At 54.0% G+C, this 24,494-nt stretch overlaps 1 protein-coding gene across 7 annotated transcripts in view; it reads right to left on the bottom strand.

Annotated features, from left to right (window-relative positions):
- The window catches only part of Ralgds (ral guanine nucleotide dissociation stimulator), a 42,218-nt gene extending 18,267 nt beyond the window's left edge, over window positions 1–23,951 (bottom strand). For 3 of the 7 annotated variants that reach the window (XM_021639748.2, XM_021639826.2, XM_021639997.2), the window contains exon 1: window positions 2,233–2,519. In XM_021639748.2, the coding sequence (XP_021495423.2) occupies window positions 2,233–2,415 (183 nt within the window). In that variant the 5' untranslated portion in view covers window positions 2,416–2,519. Of the gene's footprint in view, window positions 1–2,232; window positions 2,520–19,529; window positions 19,575–23,518 lie in introns of those variants that run through there. The other 4 variants (XM_021640469.2, XM_021640236.2, XM_021640314.2 and 1 more) reach the window with 4 other exon arrangements.
- Between the last annotated feature and the right edge of the window lie 543 nt (window positions 23,952–24,494).

Raw genomic sequence — 24,494 nt, 5'->3', positions numbered from 1 at the left:
GTGCAATCTAATTAGTTGTTTCATTTGTTAAATGGGCTATTAATAGCACTGATCCCCACAAAGGACAAAATGCATGCAAATTATTTAGCCTAGGCCCTTCCACCAAGCCCTAGAGGCTGTTAGCTATTATGCTAAGCCCCTGGTTCCTCCGTTCCCAGGGTCTCAAAATCTGAGGTACTTTCACCTTCCTCTGGACTGTAAATAGGCTTTGCCATATTCACCTAACCAAGGCTTTCTGCAGTGCCTGGGCCAAGCTCCATCCACAACCTTGGCTGGCTCCCACTGTCCACCAGCCATCTCTGCCTTGTCCTGCTTCCAGCTCTTACATGCAGCAGGCACCCCAACCCCGAACTCCAGGGAACACAGCTTGTGCTGAAGTCCTGTCTGCGACCCTTCCTGGCAGCATATTTATCTAGGTCAGGGACTCTCTCTGGCTTCCAGCACCTTAGCAGATGGTGCTGGCATCTAAACTGGAGATCTGTATGAGCCAGGAGTACTGCCTGCTGCCTGTAAATGCTACAGATCTACAAATCACTCTTGCCAGGATGAAGCTGAAGCCTGCCTTTTGCAGAAGCATAGACCTCATGACCTCCAGAAAGCAGCCTGCAGCAGGTCAAGCTAGGTCAGTGGTGCCTTGACTTAGAACTGAAATGGCAGGCAGATGCCCAAATGTGTGAGGACATCTGGCAATCCCAGGCTGATGGAAACAATGACGGAAGAGGAAAGGCAGAGACAGTTTGATGTTTTCCAGAGAGTGCAGGGAATGCAAGCGGGTCAGCTTCATTTCTGGACCTGGGGCTGCCACCAGGAAGTCAGCCTCAGGATGGGGATGGGAGGGAATTATTGGCAAAACAGACAGGGACTTCCCTGGCCCCCTCCCCCAGACAAATAGTAAATGGTCATTGTGTTCGGTTTCCGCCTGTGGCCTCCTCTCCTGCCAGGACCCTGGTTTTCCTGCCCCAGCTAGAAGCTTCCCTTCTGATTTCTAAACAGTGACCAGGCTGCATGACAGCAGGGCCTGGAGAGGGAGGGCAGAGGAGGCTATGACAGCAGCAACCTGCACAGGGGCAGAACCCTTCAACCTGCCACAAGGGGTTCTCAGGGGTATAGAAGGGCAGAGCCAGGGAGAAGCCTGACTCCCCTTCCATGATCAGGCCAGGCCCTTCTAGGCACACAAAGCCAGAGTTTCTGCCAGATATAATGAAAGCCAGATGGGTGCAGGGATGGTGGCGAGCTGCCCACCACCATGCTCCCGGAGTCCCTCCCCAGCCGCCATGAGGATGAGACCACTGGGTAAATGAGATCCCTGGCTTGGGACACCTGCCAAGCTTGGGAGGCCTCCCAGGCCCCGGGGGTTCCTTGACCACAACCTCCAAAGTATGCTTTGTCCAGGCTTCCTCTAGGCAGAGCAGGATGCGGGGCAGCCTTGGGATTCCACTATCGCTGGGGCACGGTGGCAGACATACACTAAAGTGGGAGGCAGAGGCTGTTGCTGGGCGTCCCTGTCAAGGACACACAAGAAACAGGCTCCTACCCTCATTTATTACTCCCACCTCCTGCCATACATAAAGGCAAATAATCTCCCTTCCCTGAATTCTTCTCTTACAAAGTCAGGGTGTCGGCACATTTTCTAATCAGGCAGAAATGAATCACAGGTCACAGTGAAGCCTTGTCCTCTCACTGACTGAACACCTAGTTGAACATGTTGGGGATCAGACCACCCCTTCCGCCATCTTTTCTGAGCAGCCTTGATGTTCCCCAGTCATTAGACCTATGTCCGACTCAGTGATGGCTATCCAGAGGTTCTACTCAACTCTGGAAGAGTCTAGGACTGTGCCACCCCAACCATTTGCTGGTCCACTATATTGTGTGTTTTCCTCGTGTCCTCAAGCCCCACTGAGAAGGGTGTGAAATGAAGCCAGGCCCTCCCGGTTGGAACATTCATGTCCCAGGGATGCGAACAGCGGTAACGGGGAGGGTCTTAAAGGTCTGCCTGATTGCGAGGCCTGGGACTGTCACCTGTGATGGGGGGAGCAGGCACAGGAATGAGTTGAGGGGGTTACAGAAATTCAGCTCGGATCCCTGACTTCTGCAGTGGGGTGTGCTGGGTGCTGGGATGCCCAACTCCCTGTCGCGAGGCTGGTGCAGTAGGGGGATTTCTGCGGAAGGAATCCCCCACCCCCACACACTGCTGCAAAGGATGTTGGGCCCCAGCCCACCCTGCTCACCCACCTCCAGGCGCGGCAGATCCGGGTCGAGCTGCGTGAAGCTGTGCAGCACCACCGGACAGCTGTCGGGGACGCCCACCTCCAGGCGCACGGCGTCCCACACGCTGCGGCTGCGCCGCGAACCGGGAAACAACGGCTCGGCGCCCCCTACGGGCCCGGCCGCCTCGGCCCACATGCGCTGCACCATGGACGGCTCGCGGCGGCGCGGGTGGCCGGCGGGCCGCGAGACCGGGGGCTGCGCGGGCGCGGGCGCGGGCCGGCCCAGCGCGGCTCCGCGCTGCTGAGCTCTGTGCCCGGGGTCGGGCCCCGCTGATGTCAGCTGGGGGCGGGGGCTGCTGGGGCGGGGCTCTAGAAGGGGCGTGTCATCACGAGCCTCTGCTCAGTTGTCAAGCCTGGTGGATGCGCGCACATGCAGTTTGTGTGTTGCGTGGGCGTGCCTGTGATGCTGTTTTGCTGAAATCAGATCCACTTCCCAGGAATTCCAGTAACCACACCTCCTAGCCCTGTAGCCTCAGTTTCTTCAACTGGAAAGTATGGGTAATGAAAATGACTTCCTCCAAGAATGTGACGGGAGGACGTCTTGAGGTCACCGGCTATGTGCTCATATACGAGAGCATGGGGAAGGGTGACTCTGTATTGATTGGGCTGAGTGTCTGAAGGAAGTTGGCATCCAGTCCAAGCCCCATTGGGAGAGGAGACAGCTTTCAGTTTCAGCACCAGAGCCACACAAAAACTAGATAGACCTACTGTGCAAAAGAAATGCTAGTTGCCTCTAGGTGAGGCTGTATACTTTTTAAAGGCTTAAGCCTTAAGTTATGTGTTCGATTCTTTTTTTCATGCATGTGTGTATACTACATATGTGCCTGGTGCCTGCGGGGAACAAAAAGGGTACTGTGAGTTGCCATATGGGTGCTGGGAACTAAACCCAGGTCCTCTGGAAGAACAGTAAGTACTCCAGGCCATCTCTCCAGCCCCAAGGCTTAAATTTTCTCTGAAAGTTCTAACTGTCCTAAAGTATTTTTATGAGCAGGCTCCAGTGATAAATGTGATTTAAGAAAAAGATAGGCATATTTGGCTTGGGGTGGAGTTACCCCAAGGCTGCTCAGAAGCCTGGAGCCCTGCCCTGCCTCCAGGGAAGGCGGGAGGTATAAGACAGGAAGGCAGTAGCTTCCACACAGTTTGTGGGCTTTTTTCCCAAGCCCATCCCTGGGCCAAGGACCTGGCAGCAGCTCAGCTTTGTTGCCTGTCCCTGCTCTCTCCTATTCTGGCTTTCTTACCTTTTTCTAAGGGCAGCTTCTCTATGACACTTAGTCCCCAGGCACCATGCCTCCAGCCTCCAAGAGGTGGTGGTGGTGGTGGTGGTGAGGAAGTGGTCCCAAGGAGGCTGGAGAGGGAGTTAATCACACTGCAGCTTCCTATCTCACTAGCATGTGATGGACACTGGCAGAGAGGTGGGGTTCCCAGCGCCTGCTAGGCCCTTATGGGTGCTGTCCACTTGTTTTTCCAAATTCCTTTCCTGTCTTGTTATGCACTCTGCATCTTCCCTCCTGGAAAGTCTGTTCATAGATATCACATGTATAGATATGGAAACACAGACATACACATGTGTAGGCAAACATACAGACACACAGAAACCCCTAGTTCACACAACCCAACAGCCCAAATCCCATTTTTACTCTAACCCCCTTTCATCAAGGTAAGTGTCCTCATGTTCTTTGTGAAGAGAAGGAAGCTGGAAGACAGCACACTGCCCAGTGCCCTTGACCCTGCATCCTCAGATACCCTTAGCATCCTCAGTACCAGTTGTGACTTTCCAGATGCTCCTCAGAAAGCAAAGCCCTCCCCCAAGGCCTCCTAAACTTTCCCTCAGGATTAGCCTGAAGCTACAGAGTAGATCCCTTACCAAGGGCAGGGCCATCCTAAAAGAGGGGGGATAAGGACATGTGGCATGACACTGAAGAGCATACAGACACACAAAGTGAGCTTCCTTCAATCCACACCTAAATCTAACCATCATCTGCGGGAACGGGAGTCAGAAGGACATGCTAGATATACCACCAGCCTACAACCAACAGAAATCCAACCTGCGGGACAAACAGACAGGTTTCTGTTTTGCTAACAAATATACGGGGGCGGGGAACATGCAAAAAGAGGAGTTAGCAGCCAGTGTGTGGGTTTGTGAACCTGATTTGAACAAAGCGCCTGTTAAGTAACTAAGGTTCCCCTCTTACCTGAGCGGGATGCATTCTAAGATGCGTAGCAGGATCCTGAAATAATGGTAGGTGAACTGTGTTTGGTACCACGATGGTTGGTGCAATGACCCAGGCAGCCTAGTAGCTGACTGGCAAGTAGAGTGTCTAGTGTGGGTATGCTGGGCAAAGGGGTGACATGTCAGGGGCAAGGTGTGGAGAGGAAAGGCTCAACTTCATTATGTTCCTCAGAGCAGCAAGAGATTTATTTCTAGAATTTTCTGTTTAATATTTTCAGAGCAGGGTTGACCTTAGGTAGCTGAAGACTACAGGATATTGATGGTGATGGCATTGGACACTGTTGCTTCTTTTTGATTTGTTTTGTTTTGTTGTTTTGTTTTTGTTTTTGAGGCAGGGTCTCTCTGTTTAGCTCTGGCTGTCCTGGAACTCAGAGATCCCCCCTGCCTCTGCCTCGGAGTCCTGGGATTAAAGCTGTGTGCCACCAGGCCTGCTGGACATGGACACCTGGTCTTGGACATTGTTTCTTAGCTGCCACCATGGTATGGTGGTTACTGTCAAGTTATATGGCTGGATCCATGTTCCTGGGATTTGTGGGTGAACTGTCAAAGCTTTATGCCACCTTCTTTATCTTGGGTCCCTCTGGGCTCCATAATTAAGGTTAAAAGAATAAAAGGACCTTGGCTAAAGAATCACCCACTAAGGCCCTGAGCCTCCCAGGAGCCACTAAGAGAGGGTCTCAGCTTTAGAAAACCCTGGTGGATGTAGTGACCCAGGGCCTAGTTGAGCCATTTCCTGTATGTTTCACTCTGGCCAGTCACTCACAGGATCCTTAGAACAAAGCAGTATGGAGAACCTGCCTTGGGCCCAGACAGTGGGTACCCAGGAAACTAAGTCCTCATGTGCACATGTTCCTGAGAACGGCTGGGGGCAGCCCCAGTGACCTTAGCTGAGTCTGAAATGCAAGGCTCATGTTAACCCCACACTTGGGGTATCCCACAGCACTGCTCGACTCTGCAAGTGACGGGTACTAGGAACTGGTCTCTCCCCTTCCTCATCCTGCTCCCAGCCTTCTTGGGAATGCATCTGACCCTTGCTGGGGGCACAACAAGCCCCGCCCCCCAAGAGCAATGCTGACCTTCCAACAGTCGGATGTTCCTCAAAGAGAAAGGCTTTGAACGGATGGAGGCTAAAAGCCAAGTGTGCCTCACACATGTGTTTTGTTTGGACTGCAAAGTGTTTTTAAATTTTTGAGTCAACAGTAAAAGGTCAGGTGATTTCACATAAAAATCTGAAATTTGGGCTTCTCCCGTAACCCTGGGTGACCAGACCACACCAGCTGTGTTCCGGCATGTCACTGGAGGCTGGGTGGGAGCCATGTGGCACCTGTGGCCTTTACCGAGGCAAGGGCTCTGAGCTTGCCACAGACCCCTGGACAACCATCCCTGATTCCCAGACAAATGAGCTGCACAACTGTCTAGGGTCCCTGGGGTCTGGGCTTCTAGTCTTCTGAGCCTTCCCCCAACTAGGATGAAAGTGAGTCCTCACACCACTTTAGTGAGGATGTCACTTGTTCTTTTAGGCTGCCTCGGCGCTGGTTCCCAGGGGCACAGTTCCACGACTGCTGACTAGCAGCAGCCAGGGCCAGAATTGGACACCAGGCAATGTCAGGGCAACCACAGACATGAGCCAACACCTTTTCACACCTTGGCTGGGCCACAGCCACTGAGAACTGCTACCCAGGCTGGGCCCTGGTAGAAATCCTTTTGTCTCTTTTCTAAGCACAGTGGCACATGCCTACAATCCCAGCACTGGGGGAGACTGAGGCCGGAGGATTATGAATCTGAAACCAGCCTAGGCAATAGAACAGGACCCTGGCTCAAAACAACAGAAAACCTTTCACCTCTGGCTGGCAGGTAAAGGCCTGCTCGCTCATCTGTTGGTTTACATTGAGAGACCACGGAGGGAGGAGGACACTGCTAGGGTGTGGCCAGCCCGGCTCCTCTGTCATTTCCCGAGTAGGGCATCATCATTCCTGGCCTGCCTGGGTTCTGGGGTGGCCCTGTGTGGGCGTGTGAGCACACATCTTGGCGGGAGGTGACGCACCTGGCCCAGATAGGGTGCAGCTAGCACAGTGGGGCAGGCTTGCTCTACCCTGAGCCATTGTAGCCTGGAGGGGCCTCTCCACATGCTGGAGGTGCGAACTGAAGTATCAACTCCCCCAGGAGGTCACACTGGGTGGAGGGATGTGACATCACCACCCCAAATCTCTGACCTCACATGGAGTTACTGCCCAAAGAAAACTGAACAAGGCCAGCCTGAAATGCAGTGGGCGTAGGCTCACTGCCAGACAGTGCAAGCCTGACTGTCTAAGAGCAGTTTCTGGAAAACAGCTAAGTTCCAGGGACTGGAAGGAAGGAGAGACCAACTCCACCAAGTCGGCTCCTGACCGGCACACAGGCACTGTGGTACACATGCCCATACACATCACACCTGCGTGCATGTAATAATACGAATAATAAACAAATAAGAGGGGCTGACAGGATGGCTCGCCTGTGAAAAGCACTCACTGCTCTGGCAGAGGACCTGAGCCGAGTTCCCTGCATCCACAAGCAGCCCTAGCTCTAGCTACAGGGATCTGATACATCTGATAGCAAATGGATACACCCATATGCAGACACACACATCTAAATATAATTAAAAATAATAAAAAGTTGTCTGTGTGCACACACATACACATACTCACACTAAACAACTGTTAAACCACATCAAACCTGGGGCAATGGAAATGGCCCATGTAAGGACACATGAATTCTGGATCAGCCTCACAGGGCCCCAGGAAGTGGGTACCCTAGATTGTGGTCCTCTGTCCCATCAGCTCAACTGCAAGCTGCATATACTCAGAGGTGGCAAAGACCAGTCTGTTTTGTACCACGAGAAGCATTATTTAAGGAGCAAGACCCAAGGCCATACTGATGACTGTCACCCCCACCCCCACCACCAAGTGACAAAATACCCACTTTGGCCCTACCCTTGAGAGGTCGTTGTCAACCCTGGGGACCACTAATGCTACAGGTGCCATGTGAGGTAGGTGGAGGCAGAGGAAAAACCTAGTGGGGACCCAAACAAACAGAAATGGAAACTGAGATTCACAGTTGAGCCCTAGACAGAAAGCTGAAGAGAGGGGACAGGAAAGAGGGCAAAGCTGTTGGGCCTCCTGTGTGAGCTGCTCAGAGCAGTCAAGGGAGCCACTGAGCACGTACGGTAGATGAAGGCACCGACAGAGCTCCCTGTGTCCCACCGTCTCATCAGTCTCTAAGCCTGGAGGCAGTTACATCTCTCCCACAGCTAGAGTGCACATCACACCCCAGAAAGGCCCTCGCATTGGGCACCCATTCTCTCCCTTCCCTGGAGAGTGGTCAGCAGGCTGCCAGCCCTGCCCTCCTCTTATACACTCAGACCCTCTGGTGCACCTCTGAGCCTACGTTTCTCTCCCAGAAAAATGGAGACACTAACAAAACAATGACAACAACAAGAACATACCAGCCAGCTCTTAGGGAGTGAAGACACAAAAGCCCAGGTAATCCGAGAAGCACCATCCAGTACACGCTCTGTGACAGTCCACAGACATGCTGTCTGTTGCTGCCAGGGACAGGTGGTCGGCCAGAGCTCACACACAGGTACTATGGGCACAGCACCCCAGGCCTCCGTGAAGACACTGGGTACAGGAGACACACCATCCTGGTGCTTCTAACCAAACTCCTTCAACCAGTTTTGATGAGGCGAGTAAGGAGCCCTAAGGTGCCAACTCCCATAGCCCAGGCCAGGTCTTGGCTGTGACCTGACAGCCTTTTCCAGCAAACACTCACCTCAGTAGTGGGTGCGAACAGGGGTGCCGACCAAGGTGTCGAAGGAGTGGGAGTTCGGGGAGTGGTGCGGCGGGCAGCGGCCCACCTCCTGGCAGTCACCACTGAGACACAGGCAAAGAACACTGAGCCCTTCCTCCCCCTGAGCACCGCAGGCTTGGCATGGACCCGGTCTGCTTCCCGGGCCATGGTAGGGAGGGAACCCAGTGGGGGAGTGGGCTCTCTGGCAGGCTTTGGAATAGTGTGCCTGTCCCCTGCCTGCCCCAGTGGAGTTGAGCCCAGGAGTGCCTAGGCCTGCTGTCACCTGCGTGGCTGTCATACCTGCTGCTGTGACGGGCAGGGCCAGGAATTCCCGCTTGTACCAGGCCACAGGGCAAGCAAGGATGAGGCCAGGGCTCTGTTCTGGGCTGGCCCACTAGCCTAGCCAGAGCTTACACCTCATAGGTGGATCCAGCTACTTCCTCCAACCCCACATCCCCAAGCCCTCATTCCCACTGATCTCCTTTAGGGGCCCAGAACTCTCCACATGAGGGTCAAAGCACCAAGTGAGCTTAAGCCAGGGCTCTGGAGGAAGCAGGGAAGCCCTGCTTCCTCACTCTAGAAGCCTTTCTACCACACTCACAGCTCCTGTCCCCGGAACCTGGTGTGGTCTTCTTTTCTTTTGAGATGATGCCTTGTGCCACCATACCAGGCACAATACTTCATTTTAAGCCAGTACTATCATCTGCTCATGTCACCAAGCAGGGTGGTAAAAACTGAGCACCACCATTGCCAACATTTCAGAAAAGAGATCATAGAAAACCATGTAGGTGATTGTCTGGTGAGGAGAAGGGCAGCAGCGAAGTTGGTGTCTCAGGCTATAAGAACAACTCACCACCATCTCCCTGATTTTACTGTAAAACAAACAATGGAAGCCACTAAACAGGCTCAACACCCCCATTTGGCACACAGAAGAACCAGGGTCAGGGGAAGAAGGAACTTGCATGAGGTCTCATGGCTCCTATAGCTGTGCCCACAGGCTGCTTCCATTTGCATCCAGAGCTGATGCAAGGCCTACCAATCCCAGGATAAAGGCTAGGCAGAGGCCAGACTGCAACTTTACCCGCCTGGGACCCTGGCTGGGCAGGCATCCAGCCCAAGGCTGAAAATGGAGGACACACTGGGCTGGGCAACCTGCACTGAAGAGCCAGGAAGTAAGGGTGGTGGCCAGTGAATCTACAGCTCCATCTGAGGCCTGTCCATCCCCAGTGGGGGTGACCAAGACCCAGCATCCAGACTGAGTCACGCCAGCACCAGCACCCCAGCTCACCCTCTGAGCAAGTCACACCCTCTTCCAATGGCCCTGGTGTGCAAGGTGACTGACTGATGGGCTGCTCAAAGCCTTGGGGAGGGGTTATCAAGCCTTGGCTCAAGCTTTCTGTCCCATCCAGAAGAGGCTCCCAAGTCCTCATCTGCCTGGCCACGCTCTTCATGAGGCCTCCACCAGCCCTTCCCCATGTTCTCAGCTGCCCACCACTCAGAGCAAGCTTCTTAGGCCACACTGTGACACAATTTCAATTCCAGCTGCCTCGGGCACTGTGCAGCAGGCATACTTCTTGCCCCTTGTCAACTGTCCCCTGGAGGTCAGGTGTCATCTCTGGCTTCTGTTGAATTCTGACACTCAGCCCTAACCTTTAAGAAACAGCAGTGCCTATAGGCTATAAATCAGCCAGCTCAGGATTCTGGGACCTGGAGCCAGTGACTTAGGCTGGGGATGGGGTGGGAGGTTAGATCCAAGTTTGAAAGTCTCTGTATACACTTCGCCTTCTCCCATCCCAGATGAGGAAACTGAAGTCCAGAGACAGTGTGGTATGGGCTGTGCTGCAGATCCTACAGAAGGCAGCACCAAGCAGAGACAGGAACCAAGGCTTAAAGATCCTCTCCTCAAGGCTTTGGGCCTCATTTTCTCATATGTAAAATAGGCCCACATCACAGGTACTGCAAACCTACTATGTGTTAGGCTCAGAGCAGCTCCCCACTCTCCCAGGATACATGTGTGTCATCTGCTTTGCCTCACACTGGTAGGTGGCCCTGGTAGGTGTCACAAGAGCTTGGCAGGGCCAGCTTGGAGCACTAAGCATAAAATGCACCAATTCTCCTGGGGACACAGTAGTGCTGGACACAAGAGAATAAAGTGCACAGTGCCTGGACAACTGAAGTGCTGGGCTCCACACAGCAGAGGAAGCTCCAAATGAGCATCTGGGGTCTGCCTAGCACTCAGTGTGGCCTGGTAACTGGGCCCCCAGCACTAACTCTAAAATATCCACTATGTAAAAGACGTTAAAAAGGAGGGTGTCCCCAGGACAATCTGGTCCCTGGAAAGGAACAGCTGAGGGGAAGGCAAGCTGGCTCACCCAGTCTCTGGTCCTTTTTCCTTTTTTCCTGAAGTTCCCAGCAGGGCTCTCTCCTCCATGCACTGGGCACCCCCCGCCCCATGCTTCTTCCCTGTTGGCCTCTCTCTTCTACACTGTCCACCTAACCATCAGCACTAGCTGATACTGCTTTACCACTGAGGAAGGGGTATGCTAAGATGTGAACCTGTTCAGGGTTCACAGAGGCCTGGCAGGAAGTGGGAAGGGAGCAGGAGGGCAATGGTATTGTGTTAGTGCCTTTGATGGACAAGCATTTATATGGACTTCCTGACTAACAGGCCTGTGCAAGACACAATGCCTGCCTCTGATGCACACTTCTTATTGCCCAACACCTCCATCCTTCCTAGCATCCCCCAAGCCCAGTACCCTCATTTCCCTATCATGCCACAGCCTCCAGCTTGGGCTGCAGGGCTTGATCCTGGGGCTATCCCTATTCTCCCCAGGCTGGGATGCCTGGGGCAGTAACACTGAACCGGCAGAGAGGGCTGGGGGTCTGAGTCACAGCCAGGTCAAAGAACAGGACCAGAAAGACTAGCTGTCATTCCTAAAGCTGGGGTTCCAGGGGGAGGGACCAGAGGGAGGGAGGAGCCGCCGATAGGCTCCTGCCCCTCCTCCCATCCACATGCTCCCTGCCCCACCCTGCCACAGGCTGGCCTGGGAGAGCAGGCCCTTTGTTCCAGGGCCACGTGACACTTCACTGTCACTGTCACTGCCTGGAGCAAGGATGGCTGGCCACAGGAGTAGGCTCTGGAGGCTGGGTATGAAGACAGCAGTGACCCCTTAGCCCCTGCCACAGGGACAGTGTACCACCCTTGTCTGCACACCGGTGTATAAGGCTCCTGCCCACTCCCTCAGGACACCTGTGCCATCTGCTGTGTTCTGTGCACCAGTGGCCCTGGGATAAGGTACCTGCCACTCACATAAGCCTGTGTGGTGTCCCTTGACTGTAACTTGTGGTACTAGTGTTTTTCTTAGAGGCACTATCGCTGGGGGAGTGTCTTCCCACCCTTCAAAGGTGGGGGCAGGCTCTGAAGGGTAAGAACCCATTGTTTATAAACAGCCAGTGACTGTCGCTAGGAGCTGTGACTCAGCCGAGTGGTGACTTCCAGAAGCTGTTTACTGGAGATCACATCCTGTCCGGGAGGCTGACTGGGGCCATGGCCCTGCACCTCTTCTTTCCTGCTACTTGGGGTCCTATGGGGGAGGGAGGAGAGAGCCCCTCTAGACCCACACACGATACACACCAGGAACTGGCCCCTCCTCAAGCTACTCAACAGGTGCTCCTGTGGTTCATGCTGCATTGGCTTTGCTGGGACTAGGGAGAGTGTATGAATTGGCTTAGGGGAGTACCCCTCAAAAGGCTGTGCTACAGCCAACATCTGTACTCTGCAGCCCAAAGGCAACATTTACCCACAGAGGGCTTGGAGGTGGGAGTAGAACCAGAAGCCCTGGTCCCCAGTCAGGCCCGCTTTTAGTACTTCTCAATGAACACAAAACATTTCCTACCCAGCCTGAGCCAGACTGCTGAAGCCACATTCATCAATGAAGTCACATTCTTCATTGTAAAGCTGGAACAGGGAAGCCCAGAAAGGGCAAACAATCTGCCTAAGGTCACATAGCACATCAATACCAAGGTTAAGGGGATGCTCAGACCCATTCAGTACCTAGGGTTGCCTGCTTTCCTCTACTCTGAACCAAGTTAAAGATCAGAAAATATTTATGTCTGGTGGCACTGACAGGCGTAGGGCTGTGAGGTTCACATCACTGAGAGGGGTGGTCTGTCTAGTGGATGAAGCCTCAGTTAGGATACTAGCTGCCATTTCCCCTAACCACTATCCCACACCTGCTTAGTGCCTACAGCCATAACTGTTAGGTCTGAAAAAAAAAATCTTTTCCACTTATGCACCAATTCAGTTCAGTGATTTCAGGGTGCTCTTACTTACAAAAAGCACCCAGTGTGGGCATCACTGAGTCACCATCATGTGCCAGGCAGAAAGGCTCGCTCATAGCCACACAGCGGAGCTAGTCACCCAGTGCTGCTGGCTGTAGCTGGTGCTCCCAGCCACTCCTCCCACAGTCCCTGCCTTTCTTACAAAGGGAAGGGTGCCTTTGTCCTTGCAGAGTGTTCTGTGGACAGGGTGAGCAGCTCAGGGACTCCTGGTTTTTTGAGGGGCCAGAGACTCCAAGTGACATATAGGAAGCTTCACAGAGCCACGAGGTGTTGCCTTCTCCTTCTCTGGACTGGGGAGGCCTGGAGCACAGCAAGCACAGGCCATACCTGCCCCAGCATGTGGAAACTGGGAAAAGCCTAGGGGGACTGGGCTCACATTGGCAGCTGAGGGCGGCCCCAAGCATGACAGTACCTCTTAAGAGATCGGCTAACTGCGGGGCTCCCCTGCTCTGGCTGCCCGCTGCCAGGCCTTCCACCAGACCACTGAGTCACGAGGGCTGCCAAGAAGGGGAGGATCTGAGAATCAGTGCTTCGCCCCAGCCACTCCCACTGGCTTTGGGCCCAGCAGGATCAAGCACTGCCAAGAGCTTGAAGCTCCTCTCCATGGCAGCTGGGGCTAGCTCACCTCCTGCAGCCTGGGCCTGCCCCCAGGATGTCCTGCAAGCGGCCTCCGTCCAACTGGAAAGATCCAAGTGGCAGCTGTGAGCTGGGATCCGGTCAAAACTCTGAGCCACCTGATGGTTGTGTAGGTTTCTTTTCCTTGTTGATCCTGGCCCACAGAAAGCCAATCTCTGCCCGAGACAGGCTATACATTCAAAAGAAGTATTCAGTGGAAACACGGAGGACAGGGCCTCACGTGGGCCACTTGTTCAGAAGAATGGTGCCCCAAAGCTGCCTAGGGCTGGTTTTCCCTGGGAAGAATCAGGCATTTTTGCTAATTCAGAGTCATGGCACCTTGGCGAAATGTAACCAACATGGCTTTGGTGACAAATGCCACTGTTTCTAAACCTTGTCAGTTTCTCAACTTAACTAGGAAGGTAGCAGGATCTGACCACCTAAGACAACAGTGAGTTTGCATTCACATCAGCCTGATGAAGTTGCCTGGCACCTGCTGGGTACCTGGCACTGTTCAAATTTGGTGATACAATATGCCAGCAAACAAAACAACCCCACCGTTAGCGCTGGGGGATGCTGTTCAGTTGGTAGGGTGCTGCCTAGCATGCATGAGGCCCTGGATTCGATCCACAGGAATGCATAAACTGGACATAGTGGCACACACTATCATCCTCGCACTTGGAAGTTGGGGACAGGAGAACTGGGAATTCAAGAGCATCTGAGGCTACCTATGGAGTTGGAGGCCAGCCAGAGTTACATGAGACCCCGTGTCAAAACAAAAGAGTTTCACAGTTTCCCTCAAAAATCCACCTCTGCCCCTGTAAGCCTAGGGCATTGTAGAACACATGATTGAAAGTGAGAATGCACTTAGCGTTCTAAGAGAGATGGCTTAGCGGTTAAGAGCACTGGCTGCTCTTCCAGAGGTCCTGAGTTCAATTCCCAGCAACCACATAGTGGCTTTCAACCGTCTGTATTGGAATCTGATGTCCTCTTCTGCATGAAAACAGTCTTCATATATATAAAATAAATAAATAAATCTTAAAAAAAAAGTGAGAATGCGGTAGGGGGGTGCAGAACAGGGTGGGCACAGAGGAGGCCACGGAAATTCTCAACAAGATAGGGAGCCCTGAGCTTCATGGGCACAGCAGCTACTAATGCCCCATTTCTCATCTATGCCCATGGCCAGAGGGTGCCTGAAGGTGGAAATGTCTCATGAGTGTGCACAGGTAAGGGGATGCACACCTATATCAGCAGGACACACACCGATACCACTGTGTCAACCTACAGCCTTCCCTCCTGCCAAAACTGGAAGGGAGGGCTGGGTACCAGCCCCTGGAGGACAGGGGCTCTGCTCCCGGCACACCAGGCATGACAGACTTGTGAGTACCTGCGTGAACAGCGGGTCTGACGGTCCTGGTGGTTCCCCTGGCTTCCAAATGACTGGGCTCTGTCCAGAATTCCTCAAATCAGGAAAGCTTTATGGAGGAGGGACGGTACACTGTCTGACCACCTGCTCCCCTGGAGGTGTCTTTTTGCCCCAGAGGAGAGTGAAGCCAAACACTAAGGGTGGAGCAGGCCAGCAGAGGGAGTAAGGTAGGGGAGATGGTGGCCAGGCTTTCAGGGAAGCAGGCACCCCTTTCCTTAGAACAAGAGCGGTGTGCTTCCCAGAAATCAGCCTGCCCTGGGATGCCAAGTCAGCCCTGGTTCAGCACAAGGACCTTCCCTCCTTCCTGGCTGGCCAGAAGCAGTTTTAGGGAGTGGGTCTCTGGCCATTGGCTAAGCAGAGGTTGTTCTTTGCTCTGATGCAGGTTGGCCTGAGTGGAGAAGCCCATACCAAGGGGCAGCCAGGCCTGGAGAGGCTACGGGTGAGGGGAACCCACAGCCAGGCCCTTGTGCCCAGCAGGCCATGGTCATCCAGGGTTCGGGAACCACAGGAGTTGGGACAAATGGGCCCTTGTGGTGAAGGGGACTGCTTGCTGTGCCAGGGACACTGCGTGCCCAGCGCTGCCACCAGCCTGCAGCAGAGGCCTGGGAAGAAGGACTGCCCTTTCAGAAGGACCTCCCGAGTTGCCCCAGCCTAAAGAGGGCTCAAGACTCCAGCTGGCTGCCTGGAGATGGCAAGGCTAATGCCTGCTGCCCTCTTTCCCACAGAACTTTTCCAGCGAGGAAGTTCCCCTAGCCCTGGGGCTGGTGACACTGTTTTGTCCTAACCCCACCCCCTAGTTACCTGCTGGCTCTCTACCAACCCTTAGACTTTGTTCCTTCATAGGTGTCTTTCCAGAAGGCAAGACTCTCAGATGCTCATATCTGGGAACCTAACAAGGGAAGGGTAAAGTGCCAGGCACCCTCTCCTGCTGGGGCCTGCCAGGGGCTGCCCTGGTCTCCATGCCCCCATCTGGTAATAGAATGACTATTTATGCCAGGCACTACGCAGAACTCTCTCCAGCCACTGAAATGTTGGTGAGCTGCGAATGATTATCAACATATGAGCAGATCAGAGGAGGGGCACTAGGGCAGCTGAGGGCAAGGCTCAGCCTCCCACTCCACAGCCAGGATGTGATCATGTATTTTCAGGACTGTGCCCCCTCCACAGCCACAGCCACATGTCCCTTCACACTAGTCATGGCTCAGCCACCTGTAGGTCTGTCTTGTCTGGGGACACATACACCATCAGACCTCAGTGACAAGGGCCTTTATTTGCTCAAATGAGGGCAAAGGTGTCCAAAAGCAGGGAGATGTCCCTGAGCCACTCACATGCACACGGAGCACACCTGGATCCATATTCCCCGCAAGGCAGCACACCACACAGACGCTCCATCTCGAAGGCCCAGAGCCTGGGGAGCCACAGCATTCTCCCCACACAACTACCAGACGATGACATCGGGCTTCTGTGCTCAGCACCTGTTCCTGGCAGGGCTGCTGGGAGCAGAGGAGGAAGCAAGTGCTCTGTGAAGGGATTCCCCAGCCCTGGCTGCTGGGAAGGAACCACTCTTAGAATCCCAGAGACTTTGAGGCTATGAGTCTTAACCCCTTCCTACTGGACACTACCTGTCCACATACCCACTCCAGCCATCAGCTGCCACTCTGGCCTCTCAGGACTGCTCCAAGCCAGATAAACCACCTTGCTCTTAAAGTCCAATCTTGAGCATGGATGTTCAGAGGCCTGAAATTGGCCTTGGGGAGGCAGCGGATGACAGCAAGTCCACCTCAAATGGCTCAGACAATATACTCAACTTCTCAGGGTATGTCTGGGAATATTTGTGGATTCAATTCAGAGCCTGCAAGTGTCCCTGCCTATTGCCTGCTCCAAGGGCAGTCACTTCTGTAGAATCCTATAGCTGTCTGCCTTCAGACACTCCTCTACCTCTGGAAGGCCTGCTTGTGTGGTGTCAGGTGTCTGAGCACCCTCATACACACTTCATGTCTCCATATCTGCGAGGGAGGTCATGGAGACTTGGGGTTAAGGAGCCTGCCCAGGTCCAGGCCAGGATTCCCATCAGCCCAACTTCATCCTCCCTTCTGACTTCCAGACAAGCCAGACCTGTTAGCACCTGCCCCTCCTTGGGACAGATGAAGGTGCAGACAATCAGGGCTTGGCCTCAGCCAGGCAGGGGTGGATTCCTTCAGAATGGATTCAGTTCAGGTGAGAGCAGCCCTAAGGCCTCACAACCCTTTCTTTTCTCACCCTCCCAGTTTGAACTTACTAGATAAGATGTCTTACCCACTCTGGGTTCTTGGGACATGTCACCTAGGGTCAGGATGGAATCCCTGAGGAGGAGGCCTGTCCACCCCACCTCAGGCAGTGCTCAGTAGAAATGGCTCCAACCCAGATAACGGAGAATAGCAGGGAAAGGAGCCATTCCTCTCACCCAGCCCTGGAAGACTAAGAAACCTCCACTCCTTTAATTATGTACCCAACCCGGAGGCCTGAAATTGGCCTTGGGGAGGCAGCGGATGACAGCAAGTCCACCTCAAATGGCTCAGACAATATACTCAACTTCTCAGGGTATGTCTGGGAATATTTGTGGATTCAATTCAGAGCCTGCAAGTGTCCCAGCCTCCTCTCCCTCGATTGTGTCCTGCCTCCACAAACGAACACCGAACCTAAGGGAATATATAGCCACATATCCCCTTGCAGGGAAGCCGGGGGTAGGAGTTTCCTTTCAGAAAGGGAGAAGGAGAGCAGACACAGACAGGTTCTGAAGGATGGTGGCACACACCTTTAGCGCCAGCACTTAGAAGGTAGAAGCAGGCAAATCTCTGTGAGTTTAAGGACAGCCTGGTCTACAAGGTGATATCTTTCTCAAAAACATACAAACAAACAAAAAACACGGAATGGCTTAGCAATCATTTCAGGACATTTAGTACTAGGCCTCAAGCTGGGATTCAAGTCTAGCGCCCAGTTCCATAGCCAGTATATCTGAAACCAGTTGCCTCACCTGAAGCCCTGGAATTTGTGATGGACTCAGGCAAGCGGAGGCCCTGGGCCTGCCTTCTCACTTCCCACACAAGTCCTCAGAAAGTGACATAACTTACAGTGTAGTGTTTATGTATAGAATCGTGAGCACACAGGGAAAGGGGCAGATGAGACACAGATGGAGAAATGGGTAAGAAGGAATATGCTGGAGTCACTTAGCTAGTCTCAAAGTTGGTTTGGAACCATAGTCTTATCTTCCAGGGGCTTGGTCCTTGCCACACCTGGTATGCCACCTTGCCCCAGGTCCAGGGAGTCCAGGGCTACAGGGTCTATATGTATGTGTGTGTGTGGGGGGGGTGTTAAAACGTCATGCCTGCCCCTCCTGTATGGCTGGCCCAGGCCACAACTGACTGCACTCCTGATTCTGAATTTTTTGACATTTTATCACTGTCCAACTGTCACTCACTCAGGTCTCCAGGAAATGGCCTTCGTTGCTAGGGGACTGGCTCGACACTAGGCAGCTGCAGCTTGGGGTGATGGGTAGAGGGCGTAGACTGGGCTTTCTCTCAGGAAGGATCCAGCGTGTGAGGGCTGCTAGGTCCTATATGAAGGTGTGGGTGAATCAACCACGAGAGGTACCCTAGCAAACTCAGAACTAAGGGCCACACACAGGCCATGGGAAAGCCCCTAGCCGGGAGCCTTCCTGCAGGTATTTTTGGGGACTGCAGTTGCCAAGCAACTGTACTAGGTTGCCATGGAAACTCTCTCTTCTTCTGGGGCTTGTCATTTTAAGGGGATGCCACAATCCTTTCCGTCTCTACCACCTCAGGCTGACTTAGCTACCTGTAAGGGGCTCTGGAGGTTCCCCAAATCCACCCTGCCTACAAGGAAGCCACCAATTCATACCTCTAAGAAAAACTCTCTTTCTTTCTTTTTTTTTGAGACTCGGGTCTCATGCTGTACCACAGGGTGACCTTGAACTCAATTCTCCTGCTGGGATTACAGGAGTGGACCACCTCGACCCTCCAAGAGAGGATTCTGTTGAGGTTCAAGACCCAACAAAACACAGAAAGCAGAGTTGAGGCCCTCATTAGAGTTAGGGGGAGGGAAGAACTGTTTAGGCTTGTTTACATCTCCAGTCCTGCTAACCACCACCTCAGGCCTTCCCGCCCTGCCAGGGCTCTGATCACTGGAAGCCCCGTGTAATTGGAAGGCATTCTCAGGTTAGCCCTGGCGCCTGGCCCCTCCCTGGCTTGTCTGTAAAGGAGTGCCACCTGGGGATTGCCATTTCCCGGCTAGGGGTTGTCCCCACGCCCAGCCAACTAGCATTTCCCACCCAGAAGCTGCCAGAGCAGCTGCCTCACAGAGCTCTGGGCTGTAGTGCATCAAGGTCCAGCAGTGTAGGTGGCTGTCAGAACCTGTACCGCTCCCCTGCAGAGCACAGTTCCTGCTGGGCCACCGTACTCTGGGTGGCAGAGCTGAAGCTGAGCCCTGTCCTGAGACCTCAGTCACACCTTAGACCAGGCGCTGGCCCCACATTCCTGCCCTGTGTTCCTTTTTATGGTGTGTTTGCTAACAGGCTAATGTGCCCTCCATCCAAAGCCACATGCACACAGCTCATGTACCATGAGCTCAAGGCTAAGACTGTACCCAGCAGCACTCATACAAAGGAGGGTAACTGTGAGAACTGGCCTCCACTACAGAAACTCTGCCCCACCTCACTGATGTCGACCGGAGCCCATTCCACATCGCCCCAACCACCCTGCATACCAAAGGGTATCTCAGAAGACCACCATAACCACTAAGGGGAGCAGGGCAAGCTGCGCAGCCATACCTCTTTTGGGACAAGGTTCTTTCCAGTCATGTACCGCATAGGCAGCCCACCTTTCCCTAAGGCTACTTCCAGACACCTGGGTCCTGTGGCCTGTGGTAACAGGAGAGCTGTCTGGAAACTGCAGCAGACCGGGGCAACTTGCTGATGAAGAACCAGAAGGAAAGTCCAGGTCCCAAGGTGTGTGTGTGTGGTGGGGTGAGCACAGGTGTCCTCCTCAACAGCTTCCCGCAACACCCTGCTGTCTGCCTGGTCTGATTCTGATTTCCTTCAGTATGTGTCACCAATGATGACTCCTGCCCTGTTTACAGTTTGCTTTTGTCTCCTGGCAACCAGGTGAGCCTGGTGGGGGAAAACTCAGCACACTGCAGTACAGAACTGGACTCCCACACCAGGAGTCACAGTGCCCCCTGCTGGCACTACCATTGGTAACCACCAAGCCTTATACCTCAAGCCTTCCTGAGAGGCGCAATTCCTGTCACATCCTCAAACACCCCCTAATACTTGAGGGAACCTGGTCTTCCCTATACCCTCATCACAGGCTCAGCTGTGTCCTTCCAAAAGACCCTGGGTCCTGTAGATACAGTCAACATCAGGCTAGACTGGGACGGGTTAGGGTCAGGGCTCTTCCTAACCCAAAAAGATGATACAGTGACGGAGACAAATCAGACACACAGAGGTAGTCCTGTGAAGGCAGAGGGCTTGGAGTGACATGTTTAGCAGAATTTAATGCTAAGGCCTACAGCCATGGCAGAAGCTGAAGAGGCAAGAAGGACGCTCTCCTGGACTCAGTGGTGTGGACATCTTGATCTTAAGTTCCTGGCCTCTAGAACCATGAGATCAAGTTTCTGTGGCATGGGGTCATCTAGCGTATGGCATCTTGTTAGAGCAGCCACAGGACACTGACACAACAAACCAGACCTGTCACCATTTTCATCACCATCACACCTACTGTCCTCTATCTGCCTTCAGGACATTTCCTCGAATGTCTTTCTCTCTCACTCCCTGACAGCTTTCTGCACTGCTCTCCCTGTCTTCTCTGTTGTGGCCTGGCCTACGAGAGGTACAAATTAATGAATGGATCTCTCCTACTTCACCAAGTTCAGACATCTGAATAAGTCAGAAGCTGAGGAGATGCTCAGAGGTTAAAGGCCAGGACTGAATCTGGATCTCCAGGACCCAGGCAAATGCTGGATGGGCACAGCTGTCTGTCTATAAATCTGCCTCACAAGCGAGAGATGGGAGCTCCAAAGCAAGCTGGCTAGCGAGACCAGCCAGACTGAGACCCTGCCTCAGCGAGCACAGCACCTCCTACATGCATGTGCCCATACACAAACATGCATCCAAGCTGGGCATGCTGGCAAACACCTTTCCTCCCAGCACTAAGAGGATCTCTGTGAGTTCTGGGGTCTACATAGTAAGTTCCAGGATAGCTAGGGCTATGTAGAGATCCTGTCTCAAAACAAAAAAGCAAGCAGACAAATAAATAAAAAACTACCAAAAGCAAAACAAATAAAGCATATGCATGCATAACATATATGTGCACATATACACATAACACACATACCTGAAAGTGGAAAAAAACAATCAAGAGACAGCAGCATGTGTAGAGAGAGGGGTGATGGGAAACAAGGAAGGCAAGAGCAGGCTAGGAAGAGGTAGAAGCTTCCTGCTGCTCACAGCAGCCACCTGGGTGCTAGGAAAACCAAGCTCTGTGTTTCCATATCCCTAGTCCTTGAACCTCAGAAAGTTAAGGCCACGTCGGTCACCCAGCCCTGCCCTTTGTTTTCCTGGGGTAGCCACTGTGCCTCTCAGGGTCTGCCTAGTCTCCCATGAGCACTTGGTGCAAGGGGTGGGGGAGGCGCATTCTGGCATCTACTTGACTGTGTATGTTGTTAGATGACACCATAACTCGGGGGTTGTGACTAAAGCACAAACTGAAGAGGTAGAAGAATGACGGGTGGGGAGGAAAGATGGCAAGGAACACAAACCAAGACAAGCTTGGCTCTGGGTCAGTGTTCTAGCGACAGGACAGTCATTTCCTTTCTTGGTCTCATTTCTTAGTCTATCTACTGGAGCGCTGACGAGTAAAGAAAGCAAGATAGCAGCACTCTGGCACGAACCTCCCTTCAGCTTGCGTGCACGCTCTCCTGCTTGGCCTGTAACGTCTCCCACCGACTCCCACCTTTCCTAACTCCATCCCCTGGAGTGTACTGAAGTTGGTGACTAGCTTCCAGTCAACAAATACTGTGACTACAAAGCCACCCACCACCAGTATTCTGTTTAAAAAGTGTCCTCTGTCTTATTGGCTTTCTCTTGTTTCCTCCTGGCCCCTTCACCTTGCCTGCTCTACTCTGAAGAAGCAGGTTCTGCTGTTATGAACTGTCCCTACAGAAAGGCAGGCCCACATGGCAAAAAAGCCACAGAGGTCTTTCATGGTCAGCATGGAACTGAGGCCCAATGCCCTACTGGATCCTGCCAATCACATTAGAACGAGCTCCAAGGTTGCTCTTCCCAGCTGAACCCATCTGGGCCCAGTAACCGAAAACTCCAAATGGATTATTATCAAGGTCTGGGGGCTGCTAGCTGTGAGTTAGAGGCAGGCTGTCACACCTTGATGGATAACCAGAATTTCTGCTTCTCCTCTTGCATACTTGGGAGTTTCTAGAGGGCAGGGCCTACAGCCATCATTTTAAGAGCCACACCCAGGAGCAAGGCAGCCACTGGTCGAAGTTCAGGCATGCAAGGCACTAAGTGAACAGACGAGAGGAAGCCGGAGCCCTTACCCTGAGCTCACCCTGAGGTCAGGGATGCTAGTACGGGAGGCCTGGAAGAGTGGAGGAGAGAACGGCTCTGGGAACTCTGACCCCAGGCTCTAGTTGCTCCATTGAGTACGGGGACACTGCTGCCCCCCGGTGGCCAGTACCAGCACTACATCCCCAGGCAAGAAACCAGAAAACAAAACACAACCTTTTGTTTGCATGTTGTCAAGGTAGCAGGTCTCCCAGGCCCCAGCTGGGCAAAGGAACAGGACCTGTAGGTTCCAGGGGTTACCACAAAGACCTCTGGAACCTCCCTTCGCCTCTCTTTCGCTCTGATGGCTCAGGGGCTCTGGCTCACTCAGGAGGCCTCCTCTTACAGTCTCCGCAATGACTCAGACTCCTTTTCCAAATAAGGACCACACACTCTAACCTGGGTGGTCTTGTCCCTGGTCTAGAGTTTTGCAGCCCTCTGGCTTACCTGGGCCTTTAAGTCACTCAAACCCTCAGGCTCTTCTAGGCTTAGCAAGTCCACCAGGGGAAGGCATTTTCCTATAACCTTCGTGTGTAATGGGTCATGGAAGGAGAACCAAAGCCAAGAGACACTCCACAAGCCAGTGGAACCCTGGGGGGTTACAAAGGCCAAGCATCCCGGTCTGCAAAGGAGGAAACTGAGCTCTTCTCAGCAGCCTCCTCCACACTAAGGACCTCCGCCCTGCCCTCCAGGCTGGTCTGAGGACAGCTCCTTCCAAGCAGACCCTGGAAATCTCAGCATTTCTCAGTCCATCAGCATCTCCCGTACAATGGGCACCCCCAATGTTGCTAGGAGATTGGACGCCTCAGCCCCAAGACAGAGCTTCCTCCTACCTCTTCTTCCACCTCCATAGTCCCACCCTCCTCGGAAACCTAGGAAGTCTGCAGGATCTATCTAGAGTTAGTTGGGGTGTGCGCTCGTGCCAGGGAGGGCTCCACAAAGAGGGGGTTGGCCAGTGTTCCCCAGGACCGCAGGAGACTCTCATTCCCAAAGCAAACCCTACACCACAGGGCTGAGCCCTGACCCAAGAGGCCGGAAGCCTCTCCCTCTCCGCTGGTCTCCGCCCACCTGGCGTGCCTCTTTCCAGACCTCAGTTTCCCGACTGTACTAAGACAGGTCTGCATGGACACGGGCCTTCTCCCTCTACGGGTAGGTGTGGGCCTCGTCCACACAGACTGCAGGGCTCCACGCCGACTCACCTGGCAATCTACCATCATCCTCAGCCTCGGCAGCTCATCGCCAGCCCCAGGGCGCGGCCCGGGGCTCGCAGAGGCCGTTCGCCTCGGCCCGCGCGCGGAGCAGCGGGGCGTCCGGCTGCGGGGCTCATGGCGCGGCCTCCGGTCCCCGCCAGGCCTGGGGCTCCGCGGCCCTGGCCAATGCCGCTCCCATTGTCTGCGCCGCGCCTCGCCTCGCCGCGCTCCCCGGCCCTCGTTGCTCGGTTCCGCCGGAGCTCCTGGGGCTCGGGACGGGTGGGCGGGGACAGCGCGGCCCCGGCCCCGCCCCCGCCCAGCCCAGCCCGCCCGCAGGTGCGAGGGGCGGGCCCCGGCTCTCGAGCTCGGGGACGCGGCCGGCCTGTCCCCCGCGGGGCGCAAGCGAAGAGAGACCTGGGGATGTCCGCCTGGTGTCCACGGCTCGGCGCGTGCACGTGACCCCGCCTCGCCGCGCGCACGCGCCGCGCAACGAGCGCTCCACTGGGCTGGTCTCACGTGTCCCTCAGCCCAGTCGCCCGCGCTGAACTCCCACCCCGGCAGGGTTTAGAATCACCGTCTCGGGTGCTGACGCTAGGTGGACATGAGCCTGGACACCCTGTTACTCAGATACCCCGACGCTACCTGCAGGACTCAGCTTGTGGGTGGCTGGTGGCAGGACTGGCAGGAAGGTCGAGTCGCTCCTCCAGTCCTTCCTGGATCTCCATGTCTCCTATCCCTTCTATGTCACCATGAGATCCAAGTTGCCCCTGGCTGGTGTGAAGGTTAGGAGAGATCCTAAAAGGAGATTCTTGTACCTGAGGCAAACAGGTGTTGGGGTCTGGGGTGTTACTGCTACCAAGGAGTCCTTGGTCACTCAGATTAAGCCTCCTTTTAGGAGTTGGAGAAGTGATTCAGCTAGTAAGAAGGATTTTTTTTCTCTTCCGTAGGACCGGAGTTCAGTTCCCAGCACCCACGTTGGCCCTCC

Source organism: Meriones unguiculatus, chromosome 8, assembly GCF_030254825.1.
Source record: "Meriones unguiculatus strain TT.TT164.6M chromosome 8, Bangor_MerUng_6.1, whole genome shotgun sequence".
In the NCBI taxonomy this organism is placed as follows: Eukaryota; Metazoa; Chordata; class Mammalia; order Rodentia; family Muridae; genus Meriones; species Meriones unguiculatus.
This window is presented reverse-complemented; position numbering and strand designations above follow the sequence as displayed.